At 41.3% G+C, this 18767-nt stretch overlaps 1 protein-coding gene across 3 annotated transcripts in view; it reads right to left on the bottom strand.

The window, feature by feature from the left end:
* The window catches only part of DOP1A (DOP1 leucine zipper like protein A), an 83303-nt gene that overhangs the window by 38380 nt on the left and 26156 nt on the right, over positions 1-18767 (bottom strand). For 2 of the 3 annotated variants that reach the window (XM_061623221.1, XM_061623220.1), the window contains exons 7-16: positions 18388-18487; positions 16299-16408; positions 14790-14898; positions 11551-11671; positions 9961-10080; positions 8631-8745; positions 7770-7799; positions 6566-6796; positions 3204-3837; positions 731-1005 (exon numbers count right to left, since the gene is read on the bottom strand). In XM_061623221.1, the coding sequence (XP_061479205.1) occupies positions 731-1005; positions 3204-3837; positions 6566-6796; positions 7770-7799; positions 8631-8745; positions 9961-10080; positions 11551-11671; positions 14790-14898; positions 16299-16408; positions 18388-18487 (1845 nt within the window). The remainder of the gene's footprint in view (positions 1-730; positions 1006-3203; positions 3838-6565; positions 6797-7769; positions 7800-8630; positions 8746-9960; positions 10081-11550; positions 11672-14789; positions 14899-16298; positions 16409-18387; positions 18488-18767) is intronic. The other variant, XM_061623222.1, reaches the window with a different exon arrangement.

Raw genomic sequence — 18767 nt, 5'->3', positions numbered from 1 at the left:
CTAGTCACCTCCAGGCTGGATTACTGTAATGTGCTCTCTGTGGGGCTGCCCTTGAGATTGGTCCAGAAGCAGCAGCTGGTGCAAAATGTGGCAGCGAGTCTGCTCACTGGGGCAGGGTATCGCCAACATGTCACCCCACTGCTGAAAGAATTGCACTGGCTGCCCATGTGCTACCAGGCCAAGTTCAAGGTTCTAGTTCTGGTGTACAAAGCCCTATACAGCTTGGGACCAGGATACCTGAAAGACCGTCTTACCCCTTATATACCCAGTTGATCACTGCACTCTGCAGGTGAGGGCCTCCTGCAGATACCGTCTTATCAGGAGGTTCGTTCTGCACAACATAGGAAACGGACCTTTAGTGTGGTGGCACCTACCCTGTGGAATTCTCTCCCCTTAAATATTAGACAGGTGCCATCTGTGCTATCTTTTCAGAGCCTATTGAAGACCTTCCTCTTCCAACAAGCCTTTTAAATTGAGACCTTATCCCAGTCTACTTCTGTGTTGGAATTGCTTTTTAATATGCTTTTAAACCTTTTTTTAAAAAAAATAATATGCTTTTTAACCTTAAAGTTGTTTTGTTTTAATGTATTTTAAAGTCTGTTTTCATGATGTTTTAAAGTGTTTTCAGTGCTTTTGTTTGCTGCCCTGGGCTCCTGCTGGGAAGAATGGCGGGATATAAATCAAATAATAAATAATAAATTTCAGAAGCCATATGGCTATTTCACTGTACCTTGAAAAAATCTGTCTTTTCAGCCATATATCGGAGGTTGCCTTGAGTGAGAGGAGGCCTGATGACAACAGCCACTCTTCCCTGGTTTGGACTAAGTGGCTGTGCTGCTTCCACACTATTCAGATTTTCTCCAGTGACAACAGCAACTGACTGAGTCAATCCAACCAAGTCCATTATTAACGAAATGGTGACACCTTGGATGCTAAAATCATTTGCTTGTCTGCAAGCACCCATAAGAGTTTGGAGCCACAAAGGGGGCTGCTCTTGCTCGCAGTCTGAAAGGAAAAAAAAGCTTCTGTTAGGCTTCTAGTTGATATCTACTATATCTCCATCAGCTACTTCCAAACAGGTAAAACTCGAATAAAAAAGTAAGATGAGCAACAGAATGCAGTTTACTGAAATGTATTGTGTTCTACATGGGCTCCTACTGGGAGGAATGGCAGGATATAAATCTAATAAATAAATAAATAAATAATGTGTAGCTGGACTTTCGATGGACTGTTTTCATACAGCAGACCAGCCCTTTTCTGCCCCAAACAGGAAAGCTGTTTTTGAAAGTCAGTGTTCAAAATCAGCTTAGTATGAAGGAGCTGCTGTTTAAAATGTTAAAAAAAAAAATCCTGATGCACATGCAGCAGGCACTTGGGCATACCTGAAAAATACCTCTCTGGATCATGGCCATTATTTAGATTTGGAATGGATCCTATCTCAAGGGATTATGACAAGCAATAATACTACACAGATAATGTTAAACAGAGGGAATGAGAGATTACTTGCAGTCTAAAAAAGAAAGAGAATGAGCACAGACAGCAATAAAAATATGGGCCCCAACTTAGAGCTAGGATGTGCATTTGATTTACACACAAGGGGTTGTATCCAACTAGTATTCAGAGTAGGCTTACTGAAATCAGTAGGCATGACTCACTTAAGTCCACTGATTTCAATGGGTCTACCCTATGTATTACTTAGTTTGCTACAATCTGTGACAGATTCCATTTATTTCAATGGAGACATCAGATCTGAACGTGAATGCTGATCTGTAGATTCCATTGAAAGTACAGGTGGTAGGTTCACTGGTCCGGTACACACATCAGAATTCCTAAGCTTGTATGAATTAGCCGTATTGATGGGGGGGGGGGAATTATGAATTAACTGCCTTCCAACCATTAACCAACCACCTTCCAAAATAACTCAATTCTATTCCTGCTTTTTTATCAGTATGCAGCATCCTGGTACTTTAGCTGTCATGCCTCCAAAGAACCAGACTTGGTGTTCAAAAACTGAACTGGAAAAGAACATCAAAAAGGTGGCAGAGTATAGCAGGGGCGATCGATGTCACACCCTTCAGCTGTTATTAGATTACAACTCCCATCAGTCCCAGCCAGCAAGGCCGACAATTAGGGATGATGGGAGTTGTAATACAACAACATCTGGAGAGTACCATTTTGGCTACACCTGGAATATATCAATAAAATAAAACCCAAATGGTTGGGAAGGCTAAGCACTTAGAGAAGATGGACTAGCAGCACCACAATGTTGTCATCACTGGAATGGAGCTACTTTAATGATCTGGCTATTATTTCAACTAAGGAAACTTCAAGTTGGCTGTTGAAGTCACAGGTCAGTAACCTCACACAGACAATATAGAACTGCTTCAGAAGAGGGCCCTAAAAGACGATGCCTTGACAAAAGAAGCTCAGGGATAGAGCGTATGCTTTGCATGCAGAAGGTTCCAGGTTCTATCCCTGGCTTTCCCAGTTAAGAGAACCAAGTAGCCAGTCATAGGATATGCCCATCTACACCTGAGACTCTGGACACCCACTGCCAGTCAGAGTAGACAACACTTAACTTGACAGACAAATAATCTGACTATAAGTCAGCTTCACACATCCATATGATTTGGGGGGGAAACTATAGCAATTTACAAGAGCCTAGAAGATCTCAGAACATAAACTTTTCAGAAGCCCCACAGGAAATGAATGCCTATTCTTTGAGACTAATGAAAAAACATACTACTATCCTCACCACCACCTTTCTTTGAAAGATGTGATCCTATATTTGGCATATGTCAACAGAGCCATGAAGTTCTCTATGTATTAGATACTCAATACAGGAGCTTATCAGCTGCAAATAGTAATAACATTTCAGCAGATGTCACATGAAGCATGAGAATAAGCTAAAAATACACATAAAATACACTGGAAGTGAGTAAGTCCACATCTGATGCATTCTAATGTTATACTGAACACTGACAGACACAAATGTTGCTAAATTCTTAAGTCTGTAGCAAGATCCATTCTAACAGATTACCCAAATCAAGCCCTAGCATATCTCCCACCAAACCTTTTTACTAGGAAACACAGGAAATCAAAAGTAATGTAGCCAAATCTGGTTTTACAAAAAGTGTGTTTGAAGATGAAACCCGAAAGCAATTTTAGTTGGGAGGGGATTAACAATGTAGGAAATGACTTACCAACATCTGTCTGCTCAGCATGTATTTCTGATGTGTGGTTTCCCTCTGCAATGTAAACTGGAAAACTTGAACACTCAAGGAAGAGCTGACATGCAGCAATAAAGGCAGAGAGGTATTCTTTTGGTGATGTCTTCTTAGTGGGTTTTTTCCCTTTAACTGCATCCCCTTGTGACTCTCTAGTGCACTGTGCAGCCTCTCCTTTCCCTCTAGCGAGGTCCTCCTGAAGTTCAGCCGCCAAAGGCCGAGGCAAGGAGTTGCTTGGAATGATGTACAGGTTGATAAATCTGGTTAAAAACTGCTGGACATACTCCAAACAGCACTGCATTGCAGTCTTTTGAACAGTTGTCGTCTTCCCACTTCGCAATCCTGTCCCCTGGGTCGTCTGGAAAGAAGGCTGAACAATGGTTTCCTCAGACCCCACGGTGGAGGCAGTCTCCGTCTCTGAAGAGGTGCTGCCTATAACGGGTATGGCAGTTGTTCCAGGTCCCCCACTCAATATCCTGTCAAGCTCATCGGCCGTATCTGCCTGGTACTGTACAAACTCTGTAAAGCCACTTTCAGATGACCGACTGCTTGGAGGATTTTCACCATCTTCGAACACATCCCCAGGGTTCTCCACAGAAACCAGCGGCATCTAATTGAGGCAAACGCACTGCATTTGTTTGCTAATCGTCGGGGGAGGGGAGTTCAGAAAACCAGTTTCCACAACTCATGGCATTTTTTGGAATTGATATTTGAAGGGATCCCATACAGCATGATGGACTTTTTGGATATCGGGGCTTGTATGAAGGATGATGAGCACAGCCAATTTCATGTGGAAAAATTTGAAAAACTGGGTGGAATCCATCGAGGTTCACGTTATTACTTAGATGTTATAGCTACATTTGAGTGGTGCGTTATGTAAATTTTGCAAGGATGACAAGTTGTTAAAACAATACTTGGTACTGAAAATAAAAATAAGTTCTAAACTGAATCAATACCTCTACCAGTAAAGGAGGCTTTTCAGCTTTTCTATGTAAATGAAGAGCCAATTTGATCACTTCTCAAATATTAATTAGTTATACTACCAAACACAGGCATTTCATTTTCATCTAACGAAAATAAACTACTCTAGTATGTTCAGTAACTACAGGCAGTAATTTCTGCTCAGCATGCAGAAGGTCCCAGGCTCAGTCCCTGGCACCTCCAGGTGGGGGTGGGGGAAAAACCTCATGTTTGAAACCCTGGGGAGGTGCTGTCAGTCAGTGTAGAGTAGACAAGACTGAGCTAGATGGACCACTGGTCTGACCCAGTATAAGGCAGCTTCCTATGTGTACTATCAAAAAGTATTCTGACCCCTTGTGGGGTCATGGAATCTAAACCTGTTGAAATGACTTCTTCTACACAACTGTGAAAGGTGCTACAGCCTGTCCTCTTCTTCACCCGGCCACCCTGCCTATCAGTCATCAGCATTTCCTATTTTTTGTTTGCTATTTTGTTTTTGTGAGGGTGGGACTGAGCCAATGCTGAACAAAGCAGAAATGAACAACACTGGAAGAAAAACAAAACTGTCCGGCGTGCATGATCCTGAACCGCTATACTCAGGCTGCAATCCTACATCCACTTGCCTGGGAGTAAGTCCCATTGAACTCAATGGAACTTCCAAGTAGACCTGTGTAGGATTATGCTATTAGCCTCGCAGCCTATCAAGGGTGCTGGTTGTACGAACGCCTCTATGACAGTACTTTAAAAGTCATTCTCGCTCTAGGTAAACAATGAAAGAATGCAAAATGTATACAATGGCCCTGATTTACTCACAATGCTAAGTACTTAACTATGATTTGTTTACTGCCAACAAACCACAATCTCAAGCCATAGTTTCTTGTTGGCTCACAAACTATGGTTTGTTTTAACTATAGCTTGAAGTTTCATATGAACCCAGCACCGTTCCTTAACTATGGTTTGTTTGGCCAGTCCACCTCAGATACTCACCAAACTACAAAACTCAAGGCAAGAGCAGATGGAAAACAAACCAGAACTTTGGAGAAACAAGCCATGGTTTATTTGATCATCTGTGGAACAACTAGTAATTTGTTAAATAAACTATAGTTTAGCACTATGAAAATGGGCCATAGTGACAAAAAGAGATGGAAAGCCTGGTAGAAAGCACTAAACTGTAAATAATCCTCTAATTGTAAATCAACATGGTTTAATAGTCAGATTTACACCATTCTTGAGCATGTATACAAAGTAGTATCAATGAAAAAGCAACAATTTAAATCAGGCCGCATCCACACTATACATTTATTCCACTATTATTCCACTTTAACCAGGCATGGCTTCCCCCTAAAGAATCCTGGGAAGTATAGTTTGTGAAGGCTGCTGAGAGTGGTTATGAGACACAGAGCTACAATTCTCAGAGTTCTCTGGGAAAAGGGGCTGACTGTTATACTCCTCTGACAATTGCAGCTCTGTGAGAAAAACAGGAGTCTCCTAACAGCTCTCTTCACAAATTACATTTCCCAGGATTCTTTGGGGGAAGTCATGCCTGTTTAAAGTGAAATAATAGTGGAATAAATGTATGGTGTGAATGTGGCCTTAGTCTTTTTTCTTACTGATTTAAAATCATTGATCTAAATCACTTTGATTTAAAACAATCCACCCTGTTGCCAATAGTAGAGACCCAGTACCTTTAGCCACAAGCTACAGCTACCAGTGATCTTATTTCTCCTTTATTCTTTTTTTAAAAAATTCTATTCATTACTAGATTTATATGACCACCCATCAACAAATGTTCCCTGGGAAACCTACAGTGTAAAGAATAAAATACAAGGTAATAATTAAAACCATAATAAAAAAGCAATAAAATGCAGCATAAAACATTTTTAGCAGCTCAATTAAATAAAGCACAGCTTAGAAAATAAGAGCTCAGATTTTGTTTAAAAAGCTAGTCATTTAGACGTCCCTGACAGATCTTGAACTGGGCCTGAAGAGACAATAAAGAAGGTGCCAGGCAAGCCTCTCTGGGGAGGCTTTTCCACAACCAGGGTGTCATCACCAAGAAGATACCTTCCCTGGCCACACTTCACTTGGGAGGGGGGGGGGCACAGAGCAGAGCCTCTAATATTAAGGACCAGGTCTTTTACACTACCAAGGAAAAACATGCATACATACTCCCAGCTGCTTAAACCTTTCTGTATTCCTGCTGCACATGGCACACTAAGTTATCTTTTATAATATAAAACCTGCATGTAGCAATCAGTCCATTCTTGAAGTAGGTCACAGGTTTTCAAGCAACAGAATGAGAATTAAGCTCATAGCAACCATTTCAAAAGTTGAGGCTTTATTTTTAAATAAAACCAGAACAATATTTTATGCATTACCTTTTTGTCTTCCCATTCTTTGATAGCACTATGCCTACTGGGAAGCTGCAAGGCTCCATCAGAACCAGCGGATAACAGCGGGGGCTGGACCTTGCTAAGAATCTTTGAGCAGAGTTTCAAGGAATCTGTTAGCTCAGACAAGTGTAAACTCTGGAGGTGGCTCGTCAGTGCAGAGATCATCCTGAGTAACAGCTGAGGCAGATGTTCAGTTTGTATTTCAATATAGGTCTCCTAATAACAAAATATAATTAGCACTGATATAAATGATTTCTATACTTTACCCTTTCAATGAATTGTAGCTACAACTTTCAATAGTTCCATTTATATTAAAGTTAAAAAAAACAAGACTCAAAACAAACAAACACCTTTTTAAACACATAGTGTGACATCCAGTTGTGCTTGTCCACTAGTGGAATGGACTTCTACTTGTGCAATGGGCCTTCTCCTCCCCCTCCTCAGCCCCTGGGTGCCCACCAAATCTGCTTTGGACAGTTGGAGGACCCTCTCAAGCAGATGGGGGGAGAACGTGGAGGGCTGCAAAGGGAGGAGAGGAAGGAGAAATCCATTTGCACAACTTTGGATATCACTCACACTAAACAGATGTACTTATAATATTAAATACTGATAATTTGTTAAGTAAAGTCACAATATGCAGGGGAGGTCTTGCTGTGGGTAGCTGGCTTTATTGAGATTGTTAGAGAACAGTGCTGCTGTTTCCTAAATACAGATCATTGTGTATATCTAGATCTATGTCTGTGGCTATATCTATGTAACGTGTGTTTGTGGGTGTTTATGAGCAAATAGGTTGCACATGTATTCAAGCACAGGAGAGGAAGCAGCACAGTCTTTAAAGTATTTCAGGAGTGAGGGCTACATGTTTTGCCCCCTCCTGTTGAATCTACATTCTACAAAGTTGTTATAATAGCGAAGAAAGCATTATCTGGAGAATTGCATTTTCCCAGATTAAGCTTCTGAGGTGATATATTATCAAGAGAAGCGCAACCTGATATGACTGCTGTGGAAATGGGCATTTATTATGCAAAAAAATTGTCATGTGAAAACACTCTAAAACTACAAACTGATAATAACTCTAGAATCGCATAGAGGGTAATAAAATATTCACAATTCTCTCACTTCTAATGTTACCCAAACATGTAAAAAGATCACTTTGAATTAAAAGAGGAAAACAGTCTGAATGTCATACCTGACAGAGCACTCTCATACTTCTAGTAGGCTTTGAAATGAGAAAGCAAAGAATTTGAAGACAAAAGAGAGAAATAACAGCAGGGGAAAGCATTTCTAAGAGCCTTCATTAAGCTATACAATGTTTAGAAAACATATGATTGCAACATGCATAAAGAACTACTGCTATTTAACAGGTTTAACAAAATCACACTGAAACATCTACTGTCAGCCAGCATAATAACAGAAAAAGGAGGAGGGTGGCAACAAATTCCAAAGAGAAAGAAAGGAGACAGATCCTGTATTCAAATAAAATAGACTGATCTCTGGGTGATACAATCATTCTTTAAACTCAGACCCTACCACAGGGTTGTGGAACCTTTTTCAGTCCAAGGGCCATATTCCCTCTGGGCAACCTTCCCAGGGCCACACGCTAGTGGTGGGCATGGCCAGAGGCCAAAAGAGGAAGAGCAATTAATGTTTAGCTTTGCACGGGTAGGCTAGTTTCTATACACACACTCACCCATCCCTCTCAATTCTCCATCAGGAATAGTCATCATCAGTATTCAAGGTCACATTTACAGCCAGGCAAAAACACACAAAGGGGGGTGGAGCACAACTGGTGAGGGGAGTGGCTCGGGAGGGGGCGTGGTCTATCGAGAGTTGCAAGGGCAAGACAAAGAGGCCTGGTGTGCTGCATTTGGCTCCCAGGCCTAAGGTTCCCCCATCCCTATCTTATAATCACTTTTAAAGCAATGCTTACTCATCTAATTGGATTAAAGACACCCCCCCCAACACACCACCTGGATTGTTACCTATTTTACAAAATCACAGAGTAGCAGCAGGAGTACAAGTACTGCACTGCGAGTAATGGAAATCTTACCAATGATACTATATCCAACAAAAAGTCAACTAGTAGGCAGAAATTGGTAAGGGGGAGTTCAGCGGGCTCACTACCACCTCCAGGCACAGTCTGTAGTCGGGCATGCAATGTCCTCCTATGAATTCAAAGTACAGGGGTTTTTTTGTCAGTAGCAGCACAACTGTGTAACTAGTAGTATTAACAGGCTGTATAATGTAAGAGTATTTTCTAAAAAATAAACTAGTGAAAGTAACAGTTGTGGAAAACAGGTAATTTAAAAAGAACCTAAATCTAAAATATCAGGGAAATTAAGGATTCATAGGCTGCAAGTTAGCAAATGAAAGAAGCACATGTTCACTATTGCATCAAGTAATGAATTGCATGTCTGAATGGACCATCATATGAAGGGTTCTATGGGAACATGTAGGAGTATCCCTGTCCATAGGGCTGGCCCTACCATTAGACAGAGTGAGGCAATTGTCTCAGGTGGCAGATGCTGGGGGGAGCAGCAGCAACAGCCCCAACTGTTCCTTCTGAGCCCACCACCACCACCACCATTTTCCTCTGTTGTCACATGGCTTGTCCTGGGCTCCTTAATCTGACCTGCTGAATGAGATGAAGTGGAGGATGCTACGCTGTCACTAGTGCTGAAGTTTCACCTGCCAATCCAGTTGGTTGCTGTACATGGAATGGAGAGGGGGCACCATCTTGTCCTTGGCCTCAGCCCTACCTGTCTAATCAACAACATGTGCACCAGCCATGCATCCCAGATGATGCATGATCAGGGCTCCTGTTCTAATCTTGGAAATTCTGTGCATATAGAAACAACTTCCTTCAGTTGAACACTGATCATGTATCAGTTTGTGGCATGGGCAATGCACACATCATCATAGAAGGAATGGGGCTAGCCCCATGCGTTGCCACAGTCTTCTTCACACAGTTAGAACCAAATACTTATACAGAACTAGATTAGGGCTGGAGGATTTGTAGCCCTGCAGAAATTGTTGGGCTACAACTCCCATGATCCTCAGCTAGCATGACCAAGGATGATGGGAACAGTCATTCAGCAAAATCTGGAGGGCCACAAATTCCCCGTCCATGAACTTGATGAATTACCACAGACATCTAGTGCAATAATTTGAATAATGATGTGATGCACATAGACATGAAAAGTGGCTCCAAGAATAAAGTAATAATATCTGTACAGATTCTTCTTTCTAAAAAAAAGTTATTACACACTTTGAAAACTTAGAATTATATGATTTTTAAAAATCAGAAGTATATTAAACTAATGACATTCCCCACCAGGACACATAAAAAGGCAAAACATCTCCCATGAAATATAACTTACCTACAACATTCTTCAAACCAATGGGCAATGTAATCCCACATATAGTAAGGCTCAAAGGAATTGAACAGAAGATTGGCAGTTTTAATCAGCTCTGCTGTTTTCTTATTTTCCCTCAATTTACTGAAAGAAAAATGCAAGAGCAGTATTAAGGACAGAAGTATTCCTCTATTTGCAGTCTTACTCTAACCTTATTTTCTGTTTTTCCTCACTACTATCTCCCCCTTTCCCACCTTCTTTCCCCCTCCTCCAGTCCTGTTGTCTCGTTTGCTCCTTGCCATCACTGCCAGAGGCAAAGCCCTACTGCCTCTTCAAAACCAGGAAGCATTCCAAACGGTAGACAAGATAAGAGTATGATGCTGCTGAACTGCCCATCACAAGCTTCCTCAGGGAGGTAACCATTTATCCTTATCGGTATAACTTATCAGCTGAAGCTGCTCTGAATGAATTACAGAGAAGTAAATGAGAAGGGCATCCATTGTTAAGGACACACTTGCTGGCTTCCAAACCAGGAGGACCTACATATGGCTCTGCAGTGTAAATGCCTTTGAGCACAAACCTTTCCAAGGTTAACTACAGGAAAAGCTCTGTGAACTGACATAACTATTGAATTGTGATCTCTATTTCCATCCCCAGGATAGGCACTCGCATCTACCGCAGAAAGGAAAAAAGGCCTGCTTCCTCAGCCTCCTCTACTTCAACACTCACTTGGATTCCCTTTTCAATAAGAGTTATCTGCTTTTATTGGCTTACCATGTATTCAGTGATTTTCACTGATAGAATGTGCTCTATTTGTCACACCAGTTTATCACTAATAAGACGTGACAGTGTCCTGTAGTTGTTAGAGTGTTGTACTATAACTGAGGAGAATAGGGGTTGTATTCAACTAACTTGGTGCACTAATGGAAGCCAAGGCAAGGATTCCCGCTAGTGTGATAGGCCTTCCGCCCTCTCCCACTCCCAAATCTGCTCCAGAGGGTTGGGAGCATGCGGGGGGAGGAGAGAGGATATCGTAACATCAGGGAAGCAGAAATTCCTGCACTGACAGAACAATCTCTTTAGCGCCACTTTGAATTCAACCCCAGGATAGAAATCCCCACTTAGCCATGAAGTTTACTGAGAGGTAACCTTGGTCCACTCCTCATTACTCAGGCTAACATACCTCACAGTGTTATGAGGATAATATGGGGAGAGGGAGAACCGTGTATGCTGCCTTCAACTCCTTGGAAGGTGGGATATAAATTTAATAATAAATAAATAACAATTTTTGCTAACCATTTTAATATTTTGAGAATGTTCTCTTTAACAATACTGGCTGGGATCCAAACCACAATTTTAGGCTGGCCTGAAGAGTTGTCTTTTTCACCTAGTGGAATTTTTGACCTTTTTTCTTTGAATAGCTGATGCACTCCTCCACCTCTATGACATATCAAATCAATTTTGCAACTTCCCACATTCTCAAAATTCCTTTGCCAAGCAGCATGGAAGGCTGCTGTTTAAGAAGCACATGTCTACAGCAGCCTTGGGGACATGGACTCTTTGAATGTGGGCTACAGGAAGTGATTTCTCTTTTTTTCTTTTCTGGATAATCACCTGCTTAGCTGGGCATGGTCCTTGGTGAAGGAGGATTCTACTTGAAGATCCAGCTCTGCTTTGCATTGTGTATACAATGTCCTAAACACTTCAATCAATACATCCTCTAATATTACAGGTCCTAAAAGAAACAAGAGAAAGAACTGCAATTATATAGATTAAGAATTCCACTGGCTTCTGTCTGAATTGGTCCATTTCATTATACCTACAGTTTAATCCCAATTGTACAATTAGATAATGTACAAAAAAGACACTCAACTTGCAACTGTCTTCTTGCTTTCTTATTACATTTGGCTATGCAAATACTATAGATGGACAGAAATACATGCTTTCAAAGCTAAATTTCAAGATGCAGGAATACTGGAACATACAATGTAAGATAAACTGGGAGCATTTTTCCATGGATTCAGAGAGGAGTCTTTCCCCAGCCCTACCTGGAGATGCCAAACCCTTCCTTTGTAAGCTAACCCTACTTGCTGTGCTCTAGCATGGGAGAGGGATCATGAACCCTTCATAAAACACAATATATAAGAAGCAGAAGTAGTTCAATAATAGGTGAAATAACTTTTATATGTTATATGTGAAGTAACACATTGCTGTGGGACAGAGGTGGGGAACCTCAGCACGTGGGCCAATCTTAGCCCACAAGCCATTTTCCCCAACATCAGCTGGTGGCCATGGATCAATTCTGCCTCAGCTGCAGCTGATGAGCAGGGGTGAGGGTTAAATCCCACCTGATTTAGCTGCACCCACCTATTCCCTGCTGGGAAAAGGCATGCTCAGCCAAAGCAAGCAACCAAGTTTTTTTGCAGGTATTGACTGTGAGAGGGACCCAACTTTTACAAGCATTGGCTGCAAGCGGATTCCTGCCTGCAGCCAATGCTTGCAAATAGCAGCCTTTTTTCTTCCCTCCCTATCAGCTGAAGAAAAAAGTGCTTTGTTTGGTACTTCCCACAGTGCTGAGGATAGGGCTGACAACACCCCTCGTGCTGTACTCCCTAGCACTTGGCAGGCTAGCCGGTATGGGATTGACAGGTGGGCATGACGACCCATCTATCAAACACGTAATGTTATAATGATGGCATGCAATTGGAAGGTGGGGTGTCCCGCCCACTTGTCAAAGTTGGCCTGCAGGGTGGAGCAAAAAAGGTTTTCCATACCTGGTAGGAAAAGAGACAACCCAGCTTATATTTGTTTTTATTAAAGAGCTTGATGAGCACTTCTGTGCTGGAGTGGCACAATGTTCAGTGTATGCTATCTTTAAAGAAACTAAAAGGAACCGTTTTACTCACCAGAAAGGTGTTTCTCTGAGGACACCAGGGTAGTTGTCTTTCTCTCCCATTGCTTGAGGCAGGAAACAGTTAACACTCCAAAGGGCTCTTACTTCAGCTACCGTGCCAACTGCTCTTGTTGCTTTTTGCACTGTTTTTAATTTTTTAGAGTGCTCTGATGTACCTTTAGTTTGATCCTTAGGCATTTTGCCTCTAACAAAAATAGTAGTTGTTTTTTAATGACAGGAACCTACTGCTCAGTAACCAGTTGAATCAACCCAGGAAATTCATTAAATGAAAATGGAATTAATTTGAACCCCTCAGCTAATTATCAAGTTAATTAATTTAGGGAATCAAGTGCTTAGGACAATTAATTTCACAATATAATAAACTGATCAACAGACACATAACAGTTACACACACACATATTCATTAGAACATTTCTGTAAGCAACACTCAAAATGGCATTCAGAAACAAGAGATCAAAACAAAGACAGATTTGAGATTTTAAATCAGGATATAAGCCAGCCACACTGAAGAGCAAGGCAAAAACAGTACTGCTCAAGTGAGGCAAGAAAACTAATACTCCGTGGTGAGAGTCCTTTGAAGTGTTAACTCTTTCCTGCCTGAAGCAACAGGAGAGGAAGACAATACCCACTTGGGGGTGTCATGGTGCCCACTGGAGAAACTACAAATAAATCACAAAATGTCACAACCATTTGTGGCAGCTGCATTGTCTTTCACCTGTGAATGACAAAGAAAGCTTCTAATAGCCAATACACACACACACACACTTCCACAATTATTCCAACTCCTACTTAAAATCACTATATATGTGCTGGGAAGGAGGGTGGATTTCTCTTTCCTGGAGACATAATGTTGCATTACCTGGAGGAAAACTCTCTGGATACCGCCTAACAGGTGAACAACTACTATGCATTTTTTGCATGAAAATATTATTAGCTGGAAAGGATTATAGGCACCTTTGCAAAGTGTTTACCTGCATTTGAATTGTGCATTTACATTACGGAAGCACAGAATTTATGAACCAAGTAAAACTGTTCATACATTGTTACCTTAAAATAGGTTAAAGTGCTCTGAAAACTGTTGGAAAGGATGACATTGGTACCATTAACTTCAGAAGTAATACGATCTCTTGGCACTACCAGTGCAACATACTAACACAGTACCTATGGCTGCATTGATTTCATTAACCTTAATGTGGACACACTGTATTTAAAAATTTAGGCTGTGATCTTAATCTGAAAAGCATCATAAGACTGTGTAAAACTGCAGCTGAACTTTCAGCCGCAACTGAAAAAAGACGAAGCCCACTTATAAAAAGAAAAAAAGAGATTTTTTTCTTTCAAAAACATTGTTGCTCAATTGGTTTCTGGTGGTCAGAATTATGAGATTTTTTACTTTCAACCTAACCCCAAGCCTGCCAGCTAACATATCTAGCTGCAACACTGCACTAACACCCTTGAAATATAAGCTAGCTGTTATATTCTGCAAAAGTGCAGTTCTTACCACTCCCTGGTACCTTCTAGCACCAGCAAAGCAGCACTCCCTCCCCCTCCAATGGTAGTGCAACATTGCATTGCCAAAGATCTGTGTGAATGGAATAGCAGACAACTTTTAGGACAAGGGAACAGAGGTACAGCTACAAGGTTCTATCCCATCTGCTGATCACAGACCGCTGCTTAAAATGTTGCTGAGTAAGCCTCATCACAGTCATTCAAATGGCAAGAGGGCGTACGAAAGAATGAAAAGATCAAGGCTACTTTTTTAACCTACATTTCAGGTCTTCATTACCATCATAAATGTACTTCAGAATGCCTGGATGGTTTTTTGCCTGCTATTACCACTGTATGGACTGTTCCTTATACAATAACAGTCAATCAAATACATACATATATACACACATAGACAAAACATGTTAGCATCTAAGAACATTCATATAGTTACCTAGCTCAGGTTTGTCCAGTAAACTGATAAGAATCCGAAATGGCTTTAAGTCCTGCATCAATGTACTCTCCTCTCCATGCACATTGATCTGCAAAATCCCCACCATTGCCTGTAAAAGATGAGAATTTAGAATTAAAAAATAAGAGACAAAGAGTTTAGGAGACAGTGAACACAGCGCAAGTAAGGAACGACTCACGGTGATATACCCCATTTCTACAAAGAGGCCTGGCGCCAGCAAACAACCACGTTGGGCACTGGCCAAGGGCTCCTGTTGCTGGGGCTGGGTGGATGTAGCAATCCACATTAGCATCAGGTCATGGAACATGCACCCTGCGACTTGATGCTGGCACAGATCGCGGAGCGGGAGCCACCCTCCCAGGCAACACCACCGTCACCATGGGCTGGCCACATCTCTGTGTCACATGCATGCTTGCCATCACCCAAGATGGCAGCAGGGGCATCAACAGAAGTGTTGGCAGGTGTATGAACACAGTGCACTGACACAGAAGGGCCAATTTAAGCCTCCGGCTGCGGTAGTGCAGCCATGTTGCCACTGCCGCCTTCAAGGCCCCTGCAGTCTGGTGCTCAAGGGTCTGCTGCAGTCTGGAGCCAGCCTTGTCTACAAACAGTGCCTAGAATGCTAGCCTTCTACATACAGACCCTTATCTTTTATAATCTGATCCCCTCCCTTGAGGATATGTTGCTAGTAGATAGTAATAGTGGCAGTAGTAAGGTTGGTGGTACAAGGTCAACTATCTGTTCACATTAATTTATTTAATAAAGAGTAGTACAGCAAGCTCCCTATCAGGTTAATTTTGTCATGAAAAATAGCAAATTCATACAGCAGTCCTTACCCTTGCCTGCCACCAATTACTGACATCAGCTAAGCTTGTTAGGACATGGGGCTGGATCCAGAGTTCCCATGCAAAGGATTCTGCTCATGGATATTCCTACTGGAAGAATAAGTGTGTGCATGTGTGATTCTTCCTTCCTTTGCAGTTCTCTATGCCCCTAAAAAGTTGCTTCAGAGGGTTGGGGCCCCTACAGAACAGTGTGAAACTGGCTGGGAAAAGGGGGGTAAATTGGCAAGAACTGCCACACACACTTTCTTCAATGGGAACATCCACTGGATCTCAGTCCTTTCCATTGTAAGAGGCCCTTCAATTTGTGGAAGGGACACTTTTGATCCAATCCATGGAACTTCTGTCAAGTGTATTCCTGGGGTATGCTGGGGCTGATGGAAGCTGTCTCCCAAAACATCTGGAGGGCAAAAAATTAGGTAGGGCCAACATACAAAAATACCCATATCTATCTCTCTATATCTATAGACAGATAGTATTTAATTAATGGCATAAGAGCAGCTGGGCTCCTTCTGAGAGAAAGGGCAGGATATAAATTTAATAAACAAATAACAATAATAAATAAAAAAGCGCAGGTTGATACTATACATAGTCTCCCTCCCCCCGAAACATACCCAAAATTACACAAACACATTAAAAGCATGACTACCTGAACTAACATTTCCTTAGAGAAAGTATCGAAGTAGTATGTAGCATGTTCTTCAGGATTGCTATGTCTTGTGCTTCTAGGTCCTATAATGGCACCATTGTTATCAAAACCTTCAAGCAAAGAAAAGTACATGGCAAATTTATACAATGCTTAAATAAACTGGTAAAGAACAACAAACAGTGACAACAATGGCTTCGTTCTGATAACTTACCATTTTGCCGTCCAAATATTGTTGGCAAGAGGAAAGACCATTTTAAATTTTATTTAATAAAAGGCAACTTGTAGGATTAAGAGCAAAATATCAGAATATTTTCACTACTATAGGAATTCCTGGCATTCCGGATGATGATGAATGCCAAATATGTGCTTCCCCAGGGGGAAAATATGTATTTATATTTCACAAGAATTAAGATCAAAATTCTACAACAACACTACTTAACACATAGCACCTGAGTGTTGAAAGTGCTTCACGTGTTATCTTGTCCTACTACATACAATCATCCTGTGAGATAACTTAGCATGCATTGCTGAGACAGAGAAGTGGCATGCCTAAGATCACTTAATAAGTTCAGAGTTTGGATGAGATTTGAACTAAGGAGTTCCTGGTTCACAGTTTAGTCTGTTAGGCTGCAATTCCAAACATACATTCCTTGGGGTGAGCCCCACTGAACACAGTAGCACTAAGCTGAGTAAACCTGCATAGGGCTGCATTGTTAAGCATTTTACCAAAAAGTCTTCAGCCAGTGTCTCTCAAAAGAGTGGAAACCTTGTTGCCGATGAAAAGTCAGTCTAGCTTCTGCATATGTAATTCAACCTGAATTTTATTTTAACACCAAGGAAACAGTCTAAAGTTGGATGATTCTTATATGTTGGAAGCTGCCCTGGGTCCTTAGAATAAAGAGCAGGTAATAATAATAATAATATGCACATTATCTTATATAGTTGCTTTAGATATACTATCCAGTTCAAGTTGAATAACTTGATAATTTATTTATTACTTATATCCTGCCCCATGGCCAAATAATCTTTAAAGGTAGTCCCAGATAAAGTACATTACAGTCTAGCCTGGAGGTTACCAAGGCACGTTGTAATAGGCAAGCTGTCTTTTGCTATTTGCAGCTATAGTTGTCAAACCAGCTGATAAAAGACTGCTCCTGAAAACCAGGGGCAATGTTGAGTCCAGCAGCATCCCAAAACTACACACCCAAATCCTCCTTAGGACCCACACTTGAGCAGCAGCTGCCACGGACCTCACAACCCAGGTGTCACACACTCATCCAACAAGCTCACGCACATAGACAATCCCTGTCACACACAAACTCATGAAGAGCAAACCCTAAGCTGAAGAGATCCGCCACAGAGGAAGGCAGGAATGGACTGGAACAGGGACTGGAAAGAGTAGTCCTGTGCATTCCTGTCTTCGGATGCTAGGCAGCGCTATAACCCTCCTGATGGCATACTACCCCCGGAGGGGGGGGGAACGCCATTAACATCCCCATCTTCTCTGCACTGAGTTTGACAAGGAGAAATAGAGCCAAGAATACTAACAATACCTCATCCCAAAATGACAAATGTAATGAGGGTGTGAGGCAGTACAGAACTTTGCAGACTACACAGGACAAATCCCAAGAGGTGAGCAGCCATTCTCCAGCACTAAGTTTTATTGTCTAATATGATAGGAGTTTATTTGGCCTGTATTTTATTTTTTTCTTCTGGTGGACAAAAGCTACTGGATCAGTTTCTGTTATTCTTTTATTACTCTTGATGTTTTAAATTGTATTTTTAGTTTTTTTTAAAGTTCCCTGCTTTAAGAATTCTTGTGAACTGCAATGCATATTATAAATTACAAATATATTGTAAATTGATTGTATCTTTAGGCAGCCATCATACAATTTCAATAGATTCAGAACATTCAAAATGTTTTTTACCAGGCATTAGACCAAAATAAAATTGCACATACTAAAATACATAAAATGTATATAATGGGGGGAAATATAATGATAAACATAATAAGTCAATCTAATTCACTTATGGTCTAACTACTGTTAAGTACTAGCTGATTTTATAAGAATATAAATCCTGCACCTACCTAGAAGCCAAGCATAAAGCCTTCTATTGAGTGACATATCTCTGCGTAGGACTACGTGAAGAGATGCTGATAGAATTCTGATCATGTCTGGGCGTGTTGCCTAAAATTGGGAATGTTACATTTAAACAACAAACAGCAACAGGTGTCACATTCAAGCGTTTTGTTGTATAGGAGGAAAATGGAGACTTTAATCAACACCTCAGTACTTGAGAATTCATACAGGCGGGATCTACAGCCTGACAAAAATCAAGTGTGTCTTATTTTTATCAGTGCCTTCTAAGTGGCTTGTGCTTCTGCAGGCATCAGCAGACAATAACCACATCACTCCTTGCAACCCACGCCTGAAATGGAAATGGATTGCCTTCAAGTCAATCCTTACT

Source organism: Rhineura floridana, chromosome 4 (assembly GCF_030035675.1).
Source record: "Rhineura floridana isolate rRhiFlo1 chromosome 4, rRhiFlo1.hap2, whole genome shotgun sequence".
Taxonomy (NCBI): domain Eukaryota; kingdom Metazoa; phylum Chordata; class Lepidosauria; order Squamata; family Rhineuridae; genus Rhineura; species Rhineura floridana.
The sequence above is the reverse complement of the archived record's forward strand: the minus strand, read 5'-3'. Positions and strand labels throughout refer to the sequence as shown.